This window comes from Pomacea canaliculata, linkage group LG1 (genome assembly GCF_003073045.1).
Source record: "Pomacea canaliculata isolate SZHN2017 linkage group LG1, ASM307304v1, whole genome shotgun sequence".
NCBI lineage: Eukaryota > Metazoa > Mollusca > Gastropoda > Architaenioglossa > Ampullariidae > Pomacea > Pomacea canaliculata.
Window position 1 is genome coordinate 34,577,006 of NC_037590.1, and position 21,805 is coordinate 34,598,810.

The following is a 21,805-nucleotide window of genomic DNA, read 5'->3' on the forward strand; positions in this document are numbered from 1 at the left end:
CCAAGTCTTCTCACTGATGACTTATCAGGGATGGTGTGCATTGGGCGTTTTGGAGTTTTAAGAGACTCGTATCTAACAACCATTTTATTCTTATAAGTTTAGCCTCAAACCTGAGTCTAACCAAGATAATCCGTACTTAAAGCAGAAAAGCGGCGAACCTCGCCTCACCCCTCTCTCACCGCCACTGCTCTTGGGGAATAAATATCATGTTTACAGTTGTTTACGTTGCGAACTCTGTACAATTTTCCATGATATACCGACTTTTCTACCGTTTACATGGACGCACCATAACGGACAAGCATATATACTAACACCCACATACACACTTAGCCCATCTTTAGACCCACAAGTGTCTTTGCCATGTAGCGCGTTCATGAGAGACGAGAACAACTAATAAAAATAATTAGGAATCTTGTCAATTCAGAAAAATACAGATAACAGTATTTAGAGAAGCAACTGCTTTTTAGGACATGTGTCTTGCTCTCCACCTATCCAGCAGCAAGCAAAAATCAATTCTGATAGATAAAACTTTTCATTCTCATGTCTTCACCATGCGCAAAAATAGGTCAAACTTGTGAGGTCACACTGATAAATAATACAACTAATAAGGCCACAGGTGTCCCATTGGCTGAGACCTTCGCAACGCACATCATTGCACAATCACGACATGTGTCCTTTTCTGTGCAGTCAGATTCTTTTGCATCGAGATGACATAAAGATGGCGATGTAGTGGTAGTAATATCTCGCCCACCAGAATCGGGTGTAAAGGTCAAGTCCTGACACGATATCGTATCATTTGACGTAGATCAAGCAGTTTGCATTTTTTATAAGGGGTCTGGACCACGAGCTCGAGCTGTCATAAGTAAAGATAAATAAAAACGCTATGGAGTCATTTTTTTTTATTGAACCAAGATTTTTCAGTCTCAGTAACTTGTCGCTACATGCTTCAGTCTCTAGTTTGTGGCACAAACTCAAACAAAGAAGTGACAGTGGTCTTTGGGCTGACAAGATGTAGAATATGGATAACAAGAGCTTTTACTCGATCCCAAGCTCACAGATGTTTGCTTAGAGTTATCCGCGATGTCACTTGACGAAGCATGGCGCAACAGAGAGTGGGATCGTGTGAAGAAAAGAGTTATTTTTTTAAACAGTAAAGTGTGAGAATGTCATGTTTAAATGGTGCATGGAAAGGAACCTTTATTGCAACTTTCTACAGGACAAAGAAAATTAAGCTTTACGGAATACTAATGTTAAATTTTACAGTCATTCACGATGTGTGTTAATAGACGTGTGCTATGAGTACAACTCGGTAGTCATTATTATATTTATTGTAATAACTACACTTACTATGATGTGAAATCACACATACATAAAATAAGTATTGCTTAATATTCTTTTAAAATGCAGGTTTAGCCCACAATATCAATCAATACATTGATATTCAAGGAATGAGAACAGTTTATTACAACAGGTGTAAAATATGGATGAATTTTACCAGAAAGAGATACAATCTGCTCATTTAATTTGTATACTAAGTTTTGTCTCCGTAAACTTTATTTTTGTTACAATGATATTAAAATACAGACAACTGTTGTCGTCAAACCCTCAAAAATCCTTATCTTTAGAAACATTACGAAATTACAGAATATAACCGTTAAAAATATGAAGTTGTTTCATATTACAATCTTCTAGAAACAAGTCAAAATTATAAAGATTACAAAGACGTAAAAGCATTATAATATTATTTATTATTTTTAAATTTACACAGCTAAGGAATATATAAACTATTTATTTTTATTAAATCGCTAGAGTTCCCCCTGCTTACCCTCCCCCAACACAAGTATACATGGTCAAGGACGGTGCACTCAATATGTAGGTGTACTTAAAATTGGAAACCACTCCTGTACTAAAGATAATATTAGCGATCAGTGTTTTTCGTCGTTTAAACAAGGATCGTTATTGACTTTCAAGGCCCACCATTGTCGATAATGGGTCATAACCCCGAAAGCTTTTTTCCCCAGGACATCAGTGAATGGCGTGTGTAGCGTGGAGCCTTCAACAGGTTGTAACACAATGAAAATCAGTGGAACCACTCAGTGCTGTGCGAGCGCAGAAAGGAGTGGGTGACAAAAGAAGGGCGGGTTATTTGTGTTCGGAAACCTCATTCCATGACAAAATGTTGGAAATTCCTTAAGATCAAAGCAAGTTAAGAAAAACATTGAACAGAAAAAGGATGAGTGGTTCTAAGCAGGAAACCACAGAATGTCATTTCTTTTCTGATACTTATATTAATGAGAGACTCGTGTCTCGGTAGTAACCCACGACGAATTGTGTGAGGCAGTACAGTTGCGAGTACCTCTGTGTGTGTGTGTCAGTCATTACTACTGAAAAGGACAAAGATAAATAAAGGCTATGTACTATTTATTCTGATAAAACTTACTGATTTCAAAATATGTTTGCATATTTCCGTTCTTTGCAAACTCTAGTCTATATCAGAAAGCTTTAAAATCTTGTTAGGCTTTGGAGTAGCACATTATGGGGGTAGCTGCTCAAAATTTACTCGATTCCTGAAAAATTCTGCCTAATCATTCAGAAGAGAGTTCGAAGTCCCTTCCCACTAATATAGCCTTATGATCAGGGGAGTTAAGTATGAGAGTCCTAAGGACCAGCTCTCTCTTGCTGCCTTCCCTTGCTATACCTTCTACAGCAGGGGTGCGAGACGCCCGGCTACAATTATACGGCCCGCAAACTCGTTTGATAGGGCCTGGCCAAGGCAACCGCTGGCAAGACTCGAAGTTCAGTGCATCTATGAACGTTTTCTCATAGTAACATAAATTTATACTATGTGAAACAAAGTAATAACTTAAATTTTGAGGGACAGACATGTCACGTCCATTACAAGATAGATACAGGTATGCTTCTCTTCGGCCGCCCCAACGTATACAGACGATTTTAGATAATTATGTATGCATGTGATCTTCACTCCAAGCAGGTGAGACGTAGCGTTTTCCGACCATATTGGTTTTTACAATGAACAAATAATCGTTGACATCGCTGTGTACCTCAGTGTACAGATCAAGCCTACAACATGATCCTTTTATGGATTTTGAAAGAATGAGCAAAGAAAAAAGCTTTGGCTGGTAAAAATTGGTTTGGTTTTATCAGTTTACGATCCTCTCTCCTTGACGTGTTTATTGTTGATGCAGCAGAAGTACCCGAGGACATTGCTCCTACTTTTCTAAGGATCAAAGAACATGAGCGAAGACTTCAGAATGTAAAATTATTTATAAAATCAAACAGCAGTAAATTGATGTTCAAAATATTATTGAGAAATTATAAGGCATCATTTTATGAAACTGTAGATAACCAATTTTAAGGAAACAAATGTATACAGTTTTGAAAGAAATTTTGATCAGTATTATTCTGGAATGAATTTCGTTGATGAATAATATTAAAAATATTACGGAGATCTCGAAGCAAACGATAAAAATACTAGTGAAATAGCAGATTCCACGCATGTCTTAAACACTAAAGTTAGGGATGGAAGAGGATCTGAATGTATTTGTCTGGCACATTAAGAATATCATCAGAGGGTCATCAATGTGTCAAACGCGTTCTTGGGAGTTTGCGAGAGCCTTATGTTGACAAAAAAAAAAAAAAAAAAAAAAAAAAAAAAAAAAAAAAAAATAAATAAAAATAAATAAAAAATAAAGCAAAGCTTGAGTAAGCTTTCTTTGTCATTTCATAGCTTTGACAGGTAAAGTGCGCGGTACTTGAAACAGAAATCTGGTTCATGTCAGATGTCAACGCCATTTACATCAAAATACGTTTCGTGCCTCTTGTAGGGTTGAATTTATAAGCTTCCTCCTTCCCAAGAAAAGTTCAGCTATTCCGAGGTCACTGACTAGACATGTTTGTGACCTGCCAACACGCCAGATGATATTCAAAGTTTCAAACGCGTTCTTGGCTAAGTTCGTGAAATCCCTATGTTGCCCAAAAAAGATAAAGCAAAGATTGATAAAAGCTTTCTCTGTCATTTCATAGCTTTTGACTTACAATGTACGCGTTATTCAAAACAGACATTCAGTCAATGTCAAATGTCGAAGTCATTTACATTAATGAGTTTCGTGCGTCCTATAAGGTTGAGGCTATATAGGTTTCCTCTTTTGTAAGGAAAACTCGTTTATTCCGAGTTCACTGACAATATATAATATGCATGCATTTGTCAATACACACAGCGGCACACAGTTATTAGAAAATGATTTCGATTCAGCAAAATGTAGTCAAAGGTATCTAGGCAAACATATCTGTTGTGGAATTTCTGTTACCTATCGCACGCCTGGTTACTTCTTTAGATCTGTTAGGCTGTCCACACGAAGATACAATTTCACAGGCCAAGATGAATATTACCACACACGTGCCATACGCACATACAGTACTTATATAATCACACACAGGTTTTACGGGTCACGGCCGCTTAAGCAGCACAAAGCAAACATATCAGCACATGAACACCTGAGCTATGGTAAATTTACATTAATATCAAGATTTTTAAAATAAAAATACTAGCTTTCAGCTAACACCCAGGTTGAAGAAAATCAATCCAGGTCCTCACAAGCCTTGGATATATCGTAAATAGAATTAAGAATAACACACAGTAATTTGGTATCCAACGGAATCCACAGTCGCTTTACACCTCAGTTAAGTAAAAGATAAATATCTACACAGCAGTTAAGAGTTAGCGGATAGCCACACAGTTTCTCCAGGTAAGTAGACTGATTAAGATGATAGCACACAGCAGGAAATTTTCATTTAAGAAGGTAAAATTCACACAACAGTTTAGAATATGCGAACAACCACACAGTATCTACTCAAAGCAGGTTACTTTTCATAGCAGTTACATGAAGATAGGTACAAACCACAAACTCATTTCTAATTCATGTCTGCCAACTCCCATCCATATTTATTTCTTTTCCCTCTCTACCTTCATCAATCCCCATTACATTTCAAATTCTGTTTATACGCTGTCAGCTGAAGTAGAAAACTATCCCCACTTTCCCACATTCTAATTACACCGCGGTATTGACCTTGCCGGACCTGCTAGGTGTGAAGTCTTTGAAAAAAACCAACAGGGTCAGCAGACTAAAGATTTCATTCTCTCGACCCTCTACCCTCAACAAAAATGAATAACTCATTGTACCACCAGCAGTCCCTCTACATACCCGCCACAATGGAAAAACATTTAAACTGCATTTGCTATTATGTCGCGGCACACCCGTCCGTGACACCTCTCACCCCACCTCCCAAACAGCCAACAGGTTTGGAAAAGGCGAGTATGGTGATACATACTGTAACAAAGGGACCAGAGAGTCGAGGAGTTTCAAGATCTAGAAACCGTAGGCCAGCAACGGACGTGGTGTCAATGTCGTTGTTAGCGAGAAATCGAGAAACTGTGATGTCATTTGAATTAATTACTATGTACTACGAATTCCAGATCAGCTCCATTCGCCATACTCTGTCCATCTCAACCACCAAAATTCTCTTCTGCTCATTTTTTCTGTCTAAACTAGACTACTGCAACTCTCTTCTTAGTGCCTGTCACATTATCAGTGAAACATTCACTGAGCTACAAGACCAGCTAAATAACTTCTGTCTTGATTAATTTACTCTGGATTCATAAAAGTAAACTTAGAAAAAGTAATCTAGTAGTTTTTTTTCGTAAGGGTGGGATTTTAGGGGCAAAGGGAATCTGATCTTATTAAGGTATTGCAATGCCAGTTGTTAATGTATAGGAATATTTGGGATCTTAGTTTTCAACAAAGCTGTCTTTATGCTGCTTTTGAAGACTTAAGAGGCAGAGAAAAGGAAGTCTTTAAGTCTGCCATGCACAATTTACAATAATACGTGTATAATAATACTAAACCTACAATAACACTTGTCTTAAAACGTTGTACAAATATTTAATACACCTGCAACTTTCTTACAGTATGATGCAGAGCTCTGAGGGCTACACAATATTTGTGGTTGCTTTAGTTGACCTGTTTTGAGTTTCAGCGATCTGATTTTTGCAGACTTTTTGGTTACAACTTCTGTTGTCCCATCGACTGTCAGCCTCATCTTTCTCCCCATAACGGTTTCTTAGCGCAATTCGAGGGTGAGAAGGTCACACAGTTGGTGAAGTCTGCTCTATCCTCTCAGCTTCAGTCTCGTTGATCCTAGTTATCTACGGATGACTTTATCAGACACAGCCTTATTTACAAGTCCAAATTGATGTGTTTTTAGCACAACTTGATATTGACTTACTTTGTAGATCGTCACTATAAATTCTTTGAACAGATGCTACATCTCTCCATATACCCAGTCTAGCAATTGCTGATTTGGTGCTCTTGTAAGGAAGCCCTAATAATCTGTGAGATTATTCTTTCCTGTGGAGGTTTATAGAGGTGTTTCAACAATTCATAACCGGATAGAGACTATATTTGAACACCTGTATATTTGTGACTCATTATGGATGGTGGCAATTTGATCGTGTTGTAAATATTGTATCGCTGGATTTGTACTTCTTCCCTTCTGATGGCTTGTGAGTTCATTCGATATTACGGTTTTCAGAGAAACATTTGCCAGCTACTCTACAAGCAGCAAAATCAAAATGACTCGTGGCTATTGGTCCATTCTAAGACTGGCACTGTTGTGTGAAAAATAGCACTTGCAGTTTTATTAACAGCTTTTCAACTTGATTGGGCAAGCTAGTGGCAACTACGGTTAACGTATTATTCATCATAACATTGGTAATTCTATAGACTTAACGTTTGTATTCTATGTGGTGTGCGTCTGTGTCTGTGTTCTTCTTATTATTCTGTGTGTTTATAGTTCTTGTCAAGTGCTTAGAACTAACCTTTCGTGGTGGAATAAAGTGCGATATAAATTATTTTTTATTATTATTAGCAGTTGCTTCAACTTTCGATGATGAGACTGCCTCATGGAGTGTAAAAGATAAAATAGGTGTATAGATATAACATAATAGAAGGGAGTTGGTTTTGTTTGAATGAGCCAATATGCTGAAAATATAAATAAATTTACTAAGAAATTGAAAGCTAGGCTAACGGTGAACAGGTGTCAAGAATAGAATCTTAATAATAAATGTAATGGCAGATGTTTCTTTTTCTTGTACATATTATACTTTGCATAGCTAATCTGGTTTTGAACTTAAGTTTCATCTGCAAGATACTGTATTAAAATTTAGAACGAGTGTGTCAAATTTGGGTGTTCATGATTTTGTATCGCAAACAAAATACTTTGCAGGACTTAATGTGCTCCTTATCGGTGGAAGCTGAAGATTTTTCACCTAGGTCCGGTTTCTGGTTTGTGCACAATGTACAACTTAGTACAATGCGGTAAAACTTCTTGCACAAGCAAATATGATCCACCATTTTCTGTTGTCTACAGGATTTCTTTTCACAAATATATACTTTTATTTTGACTCCAAAGACTTGCTGAATGATGGAGTACTGTGTTAGTTTAGTTCTTAATCAGATCGCACGTCAAGTTTTTTTTCCTTTTCACGATTTATCTTCTTTTCTTACCTTTCATTTTGGTTGGCTTCTTCAATTTCACCCTATTATTATTATTATTGTTATCGTTGTTGTTATGGTTGTTGTTGTTATGGTTGTTGTTATGGTTGTTGTTATGATTGTTGTTGTTATTGTTAAAAAATGGCTCGGTGTTGTGGCTACGCACAAGTAGGCCAATCCTTCAAGAAAACACAACACCAGAATAGAATTTTTGGTATAAACAAAGCTGATTATTTATTTTCTCAAACAGCTGGTGGAGTGATGTTGAAAATGTTCAGGAACACTCCATTAGTCCACAGGAATCGCAGAATCAGGTTTAGAGACCATTGGAGACTTGACTGACTCTCAACCGAACTTGAAAAAATGAATTTGACAGAGTTTTCCCGAAATCTCTAACCCCGACTACTTATTTTCCTATCCATCGAACTTTCTAGACCCTGTTGTCTCTCACGCACGCCGTGGTCACGTTCGTCGGTTCAGTCTAGTTACACGTCGCACGTGAAGATGTAAGGGTGGATATGTTTTTGTTTGCTCGTGCGACAGCTGTTTGTGCACGTGCGTGCCTGTGCATGTTCTAGTATGTTCATGTGTGCATCCTTCCTGCCTGATCTAGAACCCACACGCTTCAAATATCCAGTGCAATGAGTCATACAACAAAAGCCTAAAGAATAAAGGAATACAATGCATAAAAAAATTAAACGCATAAAATATCTTATTTACTGCTAACAAACTACTAGGGTGTTACATATGTGTTCTGTTCTCCACTGCAGTCGTATGTCGGTGACATCAGAAAGGACACAAGGTTACAGTCCGAAGGTTTGGTAAGCAGCGAGTAGCGGGCCCACGAGGGCGGTAAGTAAGCTGACAGACAGCGATGTGGAGCCTGACAGATCTGGAAATCAGTCAAACATTGTTATGCACTACTAAAACGTGGTCAGTGTTTATTTTTTCTGTTGCATATAAAATTTATTTTATATTAAATGTGAGCTTTTGCCGGATACTAGCGGTAAACCTATCGCTATTTATTTAAACACTCCGAACAAATTCTAATCAGTGTCCCTGTCGAGTCCCTGAAACCCCTTTTCGAAGTCACTCATTAGGGATACTTCAGTTTTTCAGTGTTAGTTACATACACTCATCACCAGGCCCGTTCTTAGCCCCCGCGGGGCCCGAGGCAAAGGGCATGTGCGGGGCCCTCACGCCACGGCTGACTACACTTCCATATGCCTAGTTACCATATCAATCAAAAGCGCGGGGCCCTAGGCAGATGCCTCGTCCGCCTGCCCCTAAGCACGGCCCTGCTCATCACACTTCTAAAGTAGATGAACCAGCAAAAGAATTACAAGAACAATGATTTTAAAAGTTCTTTTTTACCAGGATTTGAAGTTTTTAGTCTATAAGTTTGTTCATTTCTATTTTACATAATACCATCCAGTTGTGAACACCTATGCAGCTAGAACATGTTAGAAATCAAGGACTTACCGCATTCAGAGCCCAAATTGGCCTGTAATTCTTGGATCTTAACAGTTACATCCCAGCCGCAGGACTTCAGACAATACAGGTATGTCTGAGCGTTTCTGTAACATATGTTCGCTGACATGAACTATGAATGTGTAAGTTGAGTGTGTTAAATTAGCTTAAAGAAAGTATTTCTAGAGAGTGGTATCTGTATCTATTGCGTTTCTAGACACTTATCAGTTGAAAGTGGGTTGCTGCTTGTTATCTGAAACTTTTATTAAGACAATTACAGTTTCTAAGAAATATTATCTCTCCTGCACATCTATTTAAAGAGAAAAATAAACGTGCAGGGAGACTAGAATATCATTCTGAAAGCGGACAAAGAACGAAAAATGGAGTAAAATATTTGATTTCTTCAGCATGACCAGCTTTGACACTTCCCAACATACTTGCATATCTCAGTGGCGGTTTTTACGGTTTGTGCAACCCTGAGCCATTCATCCACACAGGGTTCTTCGCAACTAGCACTGTTCACCAAGCCTACGACAAAGGCTGAAATTAAAAGAGCATTAAATGATTAAAAAAAATTAATTCCAAATGAAAACTCTTTTAAGATATGAACGTTTACTCTGCATGTCTACTGAACTTGTCAATAAGAAACGATTTGAATGAAGTATTTTGTTAGTAATTTCATGTTTCTGTCTTGTTTTCTTATGACAACAGACTTTCATTTTTTCAATTACAACCTGTTGTTTGACAAAGATAGTTGGTCTTCTCAGTTTTAATTGTCACTGCAAAATTTTTTTTAGTGAAAACAAAAGTAGCAAAATAACTTAAATACTTTCTTCTAACAGTAAGATTTTATTCAAGACAGCTTACTTAAACGCATTGCTCCTTAAGAGTAAAAAGTCTATAAATGAGACAAGAATGTCCATAAAATATAAACAGAACGACGAGAGAAGAGAATTGTAAGATACTTACCAGAAAAAAAGCAGAACCCCAATGCGTACTTCATGATTTACTATTAAAACGTGTAGACAGACCAAACAATACTTTTGAAAGGGAGGCTAAGTTTCAGTCCTGATTGTTTACACTTGTCACTCTAGACCCTGTCTTTCTTGGTTGGTTGGTTGCTTGGCTTATTAGGAAAGTAGGAAAGAAAACCAGAGAACATGGGGAAACCTCGATTGCTAACCCTGTGAACAGGTATGATATATAGAAAGTATCCAGAGACGAGATCTGAACCAGGATCTTTACGTAGCAGCGGTAAAAAGCGAATGTCAACCACTACACTACAGAGAGATCTCCATGTCCTGGTTTAACATCGAAGTCAGGTGAGAGTCAATCTGATTGGTTGCTATGCATGACGTACTTTCCGCCATTGGCTATATTTTGTAATGTCAGTCATTACCCTGTAGATGGCTAGGAATATGATGTTTCAGAAGTTCTTTTGAAAATAAGGGACCAGTAGTTTTATGCCAGAGCGAGATGTCTCGTCAGGATCAAGTATAATGCACTGCAAAAGTGTACACTAACTTGTAACATTCGGGGTACAAAGTCTGTCCCCGGGTAGATGTGCAGGGGGTCCACACGCATGACCCTGAGTGGCGTCGACCTGTTTGCCTTGAAAAGCCGGTGGACGTGTTTGTTCCTGCTGTGACTTTGCCGCCTGACCTTACTTTACACTCCACAGACTTGTTCGAAACAGGAAGTTCTAGACCATGTCTTTGTTGGCCAAACCTAAAGATTTCCAATTTACACGCGAAGGACATCTTGTCGCGCATGAAAGTATTTTAGTAACAACTTCAGGACTTTGCAGGTACAAACATGTCAGACATCTAATATCGTAGATCAAGGGAGGGAGTGAAGGTGTCCTAATGTTGTGGATAAATTTTACTGAGAGACTGGACTGTTCAATGAAAGAAATGAATTAGGTTAAAGCCAAGGGAGTTTGTAATTTTCATTAACCCTCGCGAGGTTCAAAATTTGCTATAAGTGTTTTTTTATGTCATTTGTGTATCACTTCCTGTCCCCCAGATTGTATTTATCATACTGCCCGGCGTGATGACACTGTGGGTTTGGTATATGTTTACAGAGTACTCTCAACATAATGAGATAATGTTAGGAGGGTGTTGGTTTAAGTCATTCGTGCTTGAAATTTATATGTCAAGACCTGAACTTAAATAAAAACAGTCAGATTACGTAGATGTATGTAGTGAGTGCAGCTTAGGGACACCTGTTAATGATATTACTTACCTCAAAGAGAATTTATGTGTAATATCTCTATCAGTCATAAAGGGGCTAGCTGTTAAAGACCAGGAATGTGGTACCCAATCTCCTCGAGTGCAGAAGTGAAGTGTTGGTGATGGTGATGGTGGTGTCAAGATGCATGTGAAGACGGGCATTCATGCGAAGGAGAAGAGACTTTGGTTTCTGCAGGATGTGTGAGATGCTGACGTACATGCAGTTTAGTAAAGTTTGTGGTGTATCAGTGACTCTTGTGGTGGCGGTAACAAGTGTGCGATTTGAATAGTGTAATTTTTTAAATACAACAACTATTTGGTTTAAGAGTCAAAGTCGAAATATTCTACAGCATCTGTCGTGGTCTGAAATGGTCTATCCATTATATTATCTCATTAAGATTTCTGTAGAAAAACTCTGAGAATATGAGCAACATTATTTCGTTTGACTTCAAGCTAGATTGACTCAATGTCGTATATTTCGAGGTGATGTAGGCACTTAGTATTGATGGACGAACTAATGTCCGTAACCAATCCGGTTTCAAGCCTGGGTGTCATCGTTCTAATGTGTAATAAGAAATTTAGATGATATCTCAGTGTAGCTCGAGTAGCTTCTAATACTCCAAACATGTGAAGGGGAGTTCCAGACTTGGATTGTTTCTAATTCAGAGAGTTTGTTTATACAACAGTTTCTATTCAGGTGTCCTATACGAAGCTCATCCTCAGTCGGCCATTTGTTTTGAAGAGTAATTATTAGGCATGTTTAGATTGTACTTGAATATTCAAGAAAGTAAATGAAATTACAGGATAAAGAGAAAAAGATAAGGATAATCTATGAAATATAAACTACGAAATGAATGCAACCAACAAGTAGTAAACAAAAATGTGAAATATAACAAAATACAGTTTTAAGTAGTCGTAAGTATTGTGCTGTCTGATAATTACCTACAGGTGTGTACTTAATGATGGATGACATCGTGGCATTGCAGCACTGGTAAGGCCATTAAAGAATGAACGTTTAACGAGGTTATCAATCACAGCCTGTTGCCATACGTTAGTATCCTTACAGACGTATATATGGATATTATTCGTGGTAGCATGTTATGCTTTGGACAGGTGTACCAACAGAAGCCCTGGTGCTGTTCAGAGGACCATTGCGCTTTGAGACCCTTGGACTTGTGTTGTCCGGCGTAACGTTAGTACAGCACGAAGTGCCAGCCTGCAGAGTAGCGCCGAACATTTTAAACTGTTTTTTAGATAGGGTCAATGGTAGGGATAATTATTTCAGCATAACCATCTTCATTAATGTGCATAATACTATAGGAGACCTCGTAGTAACTGCCCATGTCAAGTGTGGCGGCTGCCACATGTCACTTAGGTAGCGAACATGATGCAGGACCTCTTATCATAAATGGAATACAAGAGGAGATGGAATTAAAGAGGATATGGATTAGGAAGTGTTCATCATGGTAGGGCAGGATTTTTATTAGTCATTGTGATCAAACGTATAGCTTGGTATGAGTGAAAATTGTGAAAGGTTTAAATTGCAGTGCAGTGCCTGTGAATCGCCACGTCACTAAATCCCAACCCCGCCCACAAACACTCAAAGGGTCGGGTTAATATCTGGAAGGGAAAATGAAAGCAACAACAATACTATGCAAAGAAGTGCTTCCTTTGCTTTTTCAATAAAGACAATATATACATATACACAAAGGGTTTATTTAGAAAAATGTTTTTGTTTATTTTTAAACGAGAACAATGATGACAAGAGAGGATCACTAAAGAAAGCGCCATGAATAAAACTAAAGATCATTCTTAACCGAACGATAAGTGCAGAAAAATAATTTACATGACGGTTTATACAAACATCTTGGTTAAACTTTATCCCTACTTTCCCAAAGGTTAAAACCGGTCTTAATGAACTTAACACACTCCAGTTTGTTAGGCTAGCATTTTGTCAGTATTTGTTTGGTTACTTTTTCCGCTCCATGCACTTGGAACAAATGGTGAGAACAGTATACCTCGTCTACTGTGTGATGATGGTGCAACCTTCTGTTTGAAACAAGGAATCATTCATTACGATGGTGGTAAGCTATTTAGATTCTATATTTATGTAAATAGTTTTAAGCGAAAACAACTATATAGACCGATACTCAAAATCAGCTAAGTATCAGGATATTAAAACCACAATTCTAAGCCCTAAAATCCATATTATTAAACAGAAGTTAATGGTAAGTCAAGATATGGTCTTAATTTAACAAATATAACTCATAAAAGTATAAATCAACAAACTGTAAACAGTAAGGTAGGGTAACAGAGCAAACACTATCAAACAGGACCAACAGTATGAGCAATAAAGAAAAATATAGTATCAAGAACTAAATTGTAGTTTGGAATATCTTAGTCTATCATGGTGCTAGTGTGTTCGCAAAGCTTAGTTTGTCCTTTATCGTTAGGGTCAAGTCTTCAACAAGTAACCAGTGACAAATCCCCAACTTGATGTATATCTCAATAAGTGTATTCAGTTAATACGTTAAAAAACGCGAACGAAGTGATACTTAATTTAATATCAACTGTTAATATTTTTAACATGCGGCCATGAAATAACATGATTTCATCTGACAGCTTAGCCATTAGAGAACAAGTTTATTTGTGTCCCTCACCTACAGAGGATCAAAGGTTGAGGATTCTGTAAGCAGTGAGCAGCATGGCGCCAGAAACAGTGAGAAGACTGCCAGACAGGGTCCTGGAGGCGACATTCAGGTCTGGAAGCAGGTAAAACAAAGTAAATATGTTATTGTTTTCATGAATCTTTCTGAAATGAAGCTTTGTTGTTGTCGTTAACAGCAATTTATTTACACGATTGTTTTCTTGTATCACAGTTGGAGTAATAGTGAAGAGAGCTAAGGCATCTGATTTAGTACAAGTGGTACTAGGAAATTTAAGTTCGAAATTTCTTTAAATGTTGAAGAGATATGTATCTGCACCAACAATTTTAAGACTGCGAAACAACGAGCAGCAACATTAATACGTTGGTGCGCGAGCATATACACCGATAAATAAAAAAAGGTAAGCACACCTTTATATATATATACACTCACACACTACATCACACACTACACCACACACTACACAACACAAACACAACTGTTGAACATAGACAAGCAATATATCCCCGTTCTGTGAGGGACGAAAAGTAATCTCTAAACTATTTGCTGCTGAAGAAGAGGAACTTGAAGAAAGCAAAAAAACTCAATTTTATAGACAATTTATTCTGAAAATAGCATAATATTTTTTCTTCTGATTTTGAACTTTACGATTAAAGCTTCTGCTGCATGTAGAATAGTAAAATGACAATGTCGTCTACAGGAAATCTAGTTATGCTGATGATGATCCACAACACATAAAGATACTATTCCCTTACACACGTACACAGACATAACCGGCTTACCACAAGTGTAGCCCAAACTTTTCAGCTTTTGCTGCAGCGCGTTTTTATATGGTGTAAAATCTGCATGACAAGATGTCTCGATACATGTTACGTATTGGTTCACAAGTCTGCAACAACAAATATATTAGGAGGTACTTAATGTCTAAAGGTAGTGATACTCACTATGGACATCAATATACGGGTATGGAGTGGGTAAAGCAAAGCAAAACACTTTACTTTCAGAGGAAAATTTCTTTGAACCTGATGTACAAGTGCGTACACAATCTATTCCAACTACATCTTAAAATATCTGACGTTATGAACTACATTTGATTTACATTACTTAATATTATTTTCTCTTTTCCAAATGTTTCTTTGTAGCCATCTAGGTAGGTAAAAGAGAAGAAATATTTTAGCAAGCAGACTCATGAAAAAGATGACATAGAATGTTCACTCTTGATACTAGTTGTTCACATGTAATTTAGTAACATACGTGCAGAGTCTGGCCTGTGTGAGGATGGCTTCATATTGGACTGCTGCGGTGAACGTGTTCTCGCAGTCTGTCACGCAGTCGCAGTTTACGAGGCTTATGAAGAAGGCTGGAATTTAATGTAGAAAATATCATTAAATAATCAACATCACTGTCCGGGTTTTCAAAAATTCACTAATGAGATTACAAGACTTGAAATTATGCTCATGCTTTGGCTTCAGATTACTCACCCGATGAACACAGATGTATGTATACACATTTTCTCATTCACACAAATAACCTGGCTATAGCCTAAGCACATGAACTTTGTGAAACCATTAATATCGACTGCTAGTGATTGAAAATTACACTGATGCTATGGTCACGTGATATATAGGGGGATACACTTGGTGTAATATTCATGCAGTGTGATGCATGGTTATAACTAAAAGTCAATGTTTGTAACCAGTTAGGAGTTCAGAGTCTTAGTTAATGATGGATTTTTTTTGATTGGATAAATTAATTCTTTTTATCAGTAAGACCATTTACAGAGCGCTTATAATATTATTATGTGCAACGAAGTAAGTGATTATATGTGAATATAGTGGTTAAATAAAGAGTATGGTTGGCCCTTCCATTCCATAGGTCTGGGCGGCACGTAAACCCTTCTGCATTGTTGCTAACATTCTTCGACAAACTTTAAGTTAGAAAACCGTGGATAAACGTAAGCCCAACAAAAAAAAAAAAAAAAACAAACCCAAAACCAAAAAAAAAAAAAAAAAAAAAACAACTGAGTTTACTGAAAATATTTCAAGCCAGTGGCTACTCCAATATGCGTTTTGTACTCGCTTGATTCGGAACACCAACCGTTTACAAAAGATATGATTAAAGTAACACTTTTATTTGTCAGGTGCTTGTCCAAAGAAGAGATAAACAGACATATTCACATAAACGGAATCACTGACGCCCATATTCGCATGAAAAAAAACACCTCTCACTTCTACAACAGACACACCAACACATACACAAGGTAAATTACAGACACACGTTATACACGCTCATGGTCAGGACAGGGTCAAAGGGAACCCCGTCCTGAAACAATGCCTCTTCAGTTTTGACTTAAAGGTGGTAAGAGAATCACAGTGACAAATTCTGAGAGATAATATGTTTAGAGTTGATGGAGCTTTGTCTTATTCAGTGGGACTCGCAAAAGCTTGGTGTTAGAAGAGCGAAGAAGTCGTGCGGTCGTATAGCTGGGAGTGAGTTCGGAGAGGTACCAAGGACCGGTGCCAGAAACGGCAGAATAAGTCGGAGTGGAAAGTTATACAACTGGAAAGTAGGCTACACGATCAGAGACTGCGAGCCAGTGAAGAGAGCGAATGACGGGCGAGAGATGTTCACATGGAGATGGGCTGTTAGACTGTGACGTCATTGCAATACAAGGGTAGGTTGCAGAGTCAAGGCAACAGAAAATAACTGCGTTGTCATACCTAGCCATATCTTATTGGTGAAATATGCAAATTTCTTCTTTTCATAAAATACTATCTTTCCACCATCGACATAACTGTGCAAACATCTCAATAAGGACAGCATAAGACATAACTAATACTCAGTTTACATAAAATACTCCTGAAAATTGAAACTAAAATATGGCCTTAAAACTCAATGTATGTCTGACTTTGTAGAAAGAAGGAAATCGACGTAAATAACAGAATGCTAGTCACAGATTACCAGATTATCAAACTACATTCTGCTGAAAGGAAAGATGGGCACTTACCAGTCCAAAGGCAGAATAGCAGTGTGTGCTTCATGGTCAGCAGATTAGCAACTGCTTTATTGCAACAAGTTTCAAAATGGAACAAATACTGCTTTCTTCTGAATATCAAGGGATAATCCTGGATGATAATAGCAGTTAGATTGACTTTATATACTCTACTTGCAAAATAAATTACTTCCCGGTCACAGTGATTGGTTGTTGTGACTAACAGTACAAGTGCTGCACAGTGAGCTTTGGGTGTGGACGCTGGTTCATGAATATGTCGTCACATACAAGAAAATCTGTAAAGTGAAACTAATCCTGTGTGGACACTTTCTTGGTCCCGGAGCAGAAGGCAGTTCTATGACAGCAGACGCGCGCGTGCAGCGACAGTCAACAGATACCCTCGAGGTACCGGAACTGCGTCCCTTCTACACCTTAGCTTGTCCTCAGATCATTGCGCCTAGCATACTAATGGTTTTGTTGAGCGGGCTTTTCTGTGTGCTCCTTTGAAACTGTGGAATTTCCTTTGTTATAATCTTAAAATAAATACACATTATTTTGGTAGTATACGAAATGTCTGAAAAACCATTATGAGGTCACAAACTACAGAAAGGAAAGCAGTGCAAATTCATTTTACTTGTCATCATCCTTAATGTGTTGCAGATCCACTTGTTTAAGTATATTATTTTGGTTTGGTGGTTATGAATTATCAAAATACTACTATATTCATTTGTAGAAAATAAAAACGAATTTTATTTCTTCTCCTTTTTATTTTAATGACATCAGTTCCTCTGACCACAATATTTGTGAAATTGACAACACCTCTAACTTCAAAAATTCTTTGAAGACCTACCCGTCCAAGAAGTGTTTTCACCAGCTCTGATTGGCAACTTAATTTTTTTTAATCGTGCTGCTTTAGAATTTATATTGATGGCTTTAATTGTCTAAACTCCTCGCTCGCGCTGGTGTGCGTGCTTGCGTGTGCGCGTGCGTGTGCGCGTGCGCGTGTGCGTGTGCGTGTGCGTGTAGGTGTGTGTGGGGATGTGTGTGTTCTGCAACAGAAATTTGGTCAATGCCAGATATCAAAATCATTTACATAGAAATAGGTTTCGTACATTCTACCAGCCTTACTTTCCATTCTGTTCTGTTTCGCAGGGAAAGCGCAGCTACTTTGAGTGGGGAGAGGGGTCGCTTACTCTACACACTGGCGTAAAGTTTTCAATACACACACCTGCACACAACTATTCACAAAGATTGAACTCTAGTAAAAAGCATCTAGGAAAACTTTTTTTGTCCAACCAGATTTTTACCTCCTGCTGCGCTTTACTTCTGAAGGAGGGAATGACTAGTGAAACAATTTTTATTCCCTCCACCGCTCTTGAACTTCCACATACACCCAGTAGGTTTAGAAAAAATGGTGGTGGGTTCATTGTGTTTTGCACTGTGCCAGCAACTAAGGATATATAATGGCAATAGAAATTAGGTGATCATAACGCGATATGTAGATCGCGTAAAATATATCGGTCACAAGGCCCCACAACTACCTACTGTATGGCTGTCACATGTCAGGATCTAGAGACGTTGAGTCAATAAAAGCTAACTGCCTTCACCGGTAACTAAACATCGGAATGAATGACATCCTATAATGCTACGGTTTGCGACTCTCTTGCACTCAACGATGATAAAACGGAAACCCTCCTATGTTCGAGAAGAAGAAATCCAGTCAACAAATCACATCAAGGTGGGCAAAACAAACATCACTTGCGTCTTCCGTCAGGAATCTGGGATTTATTGTCACTGCAGACATGACTCTTGCTAAACAAGTCACAGCTGTCTGTCAGTGTGTCTGTTATGATAGACAAGTTACAGGTGTCTGTCAGTGTGTCTGTTATGATAGACAAGTTACAGGTGTCTGTCAGTCTGTCTGTTATGAACTATACAAGATCAGCGCCATCCGTCACATTCTGTCTATGCATGCTTCCAACACTCTTGTCTGTTTGTTTGTTTAATCCGGACTTGATTACTGCAACTCCTTGCTTGCTGGCTGCCCTGAATACATTCTTCACAAACTCCAGAAAGTACAGAACTCTACTGCTCGTCTGGTGATAAGAGCTAGAAAATGGGACCACACCACCCCTCTCCTTCGTTTTCTACACTGGCTTCCCATCCGTTCTGGCATCCAGTACAAACTGTCTGTGCTGTGTTGTCATTTCTTTGCCGGCACCTGCCCTGATTATTTCTCTGAAATGCTCTTCCCTCACACCCAAGCTAGACAACTCCTTTCGTCATCTGATTGTCTCCTTACTTTTCCTGCCACTAAAACAAGAATGTATGGCCACAGGATTTTTGTTATTGTGCAGTGAAACAATGAAACTCTCTCTCCTTTTCCATACCCGCCACCTACCCACAATTGAATCCTTTAAATGTGCACTGAAAACGCATCTCTTCCGTAAACATTACTCCTAACAAACATTCCAACAATGCCAGTCCTTTTTCACACCCTTCCTTTTGCAATATCATGTTACTCTCAGCTCTTGTTTTTGTTATTGGTTCCTCTTTGTGTTTTCTGTATTTGGTTTTATTCCTCGCCTAGTACGGTTGTTTATTCTTATTTTTTATGTTATTTGTTTTCCTTGTGACATCCATGTTATAGACTGATTTCTCCGGGCAAAAATGCAAATGATCCGCACGCATAACTTCGAGTGGCGTGTACCTGCTTGTCTTGAAAAACTGGTTGACCTTTCACCCTGTACTGGTTTTGGCTCGCGTCCAAAGATTACACTCCGCTGAGGTCATCAGAACTGAAAGTTCTAGACCAGGGTTCACCAACCTTTTTGATATTGAGAGCTACTTCAAGGGTATTGAGTAATACGACGAACTACTTGTTTGATAAAGACATGAGTAACATACACAATAGTATAGACAGATCAGGTATCAACACGCCTCGCTGGTGACACATATGGTCCACGTGGACAACCAGGTGCTCGCAAACATCGTGTTGTCTACCCCTGCTCTAGTTAGTGCACACTGATGATCGTGGATTAGGGGTAAAACAGATGAAATGCGTCTGAACTATGTTTTTCACAAGAAAAATAGTTAGATAGGTATAGCTGGTAGTCACTGCGTGTGGGAACATTCAACAACTAGTGACAATTACCGATATGTGGCCTTTAAATTGAGGAACACCGAACTTTACCTGAAAAATGAGATCGATGAAATTTTTTCTGGTTTTTGAAAAACCACTTACAATAAAAATTTTAGGTTATTACAATTACAAATTTCTACTGGTAGATATCTGTATTTGAGAAAGATTTACATGAAACCATGTATAGTTTTCTGTAATAACTCTGAAGAAGCAATTTTATCCTTTCTGGATATGTATCTTTATAAAGATTTTTGAAATTAAGAGCCAGAGGTAACTAAACACAAACTTTACACCTTGACCCCGTTTTGTTTATCAAAGGAGTTGGTTATACCCGACGTTAAAGAAAGTGTGCATACAGGTAGAATGTTCGGCCGAATATAAGATATTGGTTTCCAAACTTTATGTCTGTCAGTCAGTCGTCCATTGATCAGCATCTGTCATTTGGGGGAAGCACAGGATAGACGCGGATCCTTTCTAGTCTAATCATTGTCGATGTTGCAGTTGCGATCCTGATGCTGACATCTGGCGGGGAACTCTCGTTCTTTGAGAAGGTGGTGCTCAAGTATTTACAGCTGTTCATCACTTCGATCATGTAGATCTCTGCTTTGCAGCTGCCATTGACCATAACTTTGCTCTTTTTAGTGCTGGTCTCCATTCCACATGCATTTAAACTGTCTGTCAGTCTGTTGGTGAGGTCTTGCAGTTCTTTGTTAATCTGTATGGTCTGCAGAACGTAGATTGCAGATCGGCCTTCCACCAATGATGGTCGTGGAGAGATTCGAGCAGGAAGTTCTCCAAGAAGATATTAAACAGCACCGGGACGGGACATCCTTGACACAAGCCTACTGTAGTTCAAAGCTAAGCTCCTCTTTGGTTATTCAGAAGTACTCGTTGAGCTATTATAAAGCATTCTGTGAGTTGAACAAGACCTTCTTCGATTTAGCATGACTTGGCTTGTGTCGCTGATAAGACTTATGGTTCTGTAGTTCTGGCACTGTTTGCGTTTTCCGTTTTTAGGGAATGGTATGACTATTTCTTTGAAGTTTTAATCTTTCGTAGAGTAAAATATATCTTGCGTTGTGCTACCTGTCGTACTTATTTCAGTTCCGCAATTAAAACTGGCTAAGGTAAGGGTGTCATCCTCTGCACCACGAGTGAGCAGGTGAGTGTTGCATGCGACCAGTTACCGCCCTCGGCGCAATCAGGACGTGGACTAGGTGCAGTTGTCAGATGTGTTGTTGGACCCCCACGATTGGCCACAAAAGAGGGCGTTAGCAGGTTGATGGTGGAGAAGTGAAGGGTCGCCTCCCTTCCTCCCTTCCCAACCCCACTCTGCATTTTCCTTTTGGTTGTTTCTTTCATTCGTCCCTTATTTTGTTAGGCTAGGCCGCTAGGGTAAACTCTCTTTTCAAAGCCTAAAATCCTAACAGGTTTGAAGGTCAAAAAAGGTGCTTGATTAATTGGTTGACTGGACGAAGCTGGTTAATAGTGGGGAGATAGCGGGTCAGGCCAGTAGACGCTCTAAATATTTATTCTGGTTGCATCTAATTTTGACGGTTGAACCACAGCCACGCGTACGTATTTTAAACCTGTACCTTTGTACCTTGCCTGTTAGTATATAAATTTAATGAACTTTAAAATTTCCCAACATACTAGAACATCATCGAAAGGAACCAGAAAGCAACCATAGACCCAGACAAACTGCGAGTCCTACGGGAAGAGGTCGAATAATC

The 21,805-nt window shown here is 38.5% G+C and overlaps 2 protein-coding genes across 2 annotated transcripts; both read right to left on the reverse strand.

The window, feature by feature from the left end:
• Positions 1-7,788: 7,788 nt before the first annotated feature.
• On the reverse strand, positions 7,789-10,526 carry LOC112570961. Its single transcript, XM_025249721.1, has 4 exons — positions 10,011-10,526; positions 9,479-9,581; positions 9,054-9,148; positions 7,789-8,463 (listed from the first exon to the last, which is right to left on the reverse strand). The coding sequence occupies exons 1-4, from the start codon at positions 10,042-10,044 to the stop codon at positions 8,375-8,377; spliced, it is 321 nt and encodes a 106-aa protein (XP_025105506.1). The 5' UTR covers positions 10,045-10,526; the 3' UTR covers positions 7,789-8,374.
• Positions 10,527-13,024: 2,498 nt separating this feature from the next.
• LOC112574490 lies at positions 13,025-17,050 on the reverse strand. The gene is made up of 5 exons (XM_025255614.1): positions 16,946-17,050; positions 15,193-15,298; positions 14,721-14,827; positions 13,933-14,034; positions 13,025-13,321 (listed from the first exon to the last, which is right to left on the reverse strand). Exons 1-4 carry the CDS (start codon positions 16,977-16,979, stop codon positions 13,943-13,945), a joined length of 339 nt encoding a protein of 112 aa, XP_025111399.1. The 5' UTR covers positions 16,980-17,050; the 3' UTR covers positions 13,025-13,321; positions 13,933-13,942.
• Positions 17,051-21,805: the final 4,755 nt, after the last annotated feature.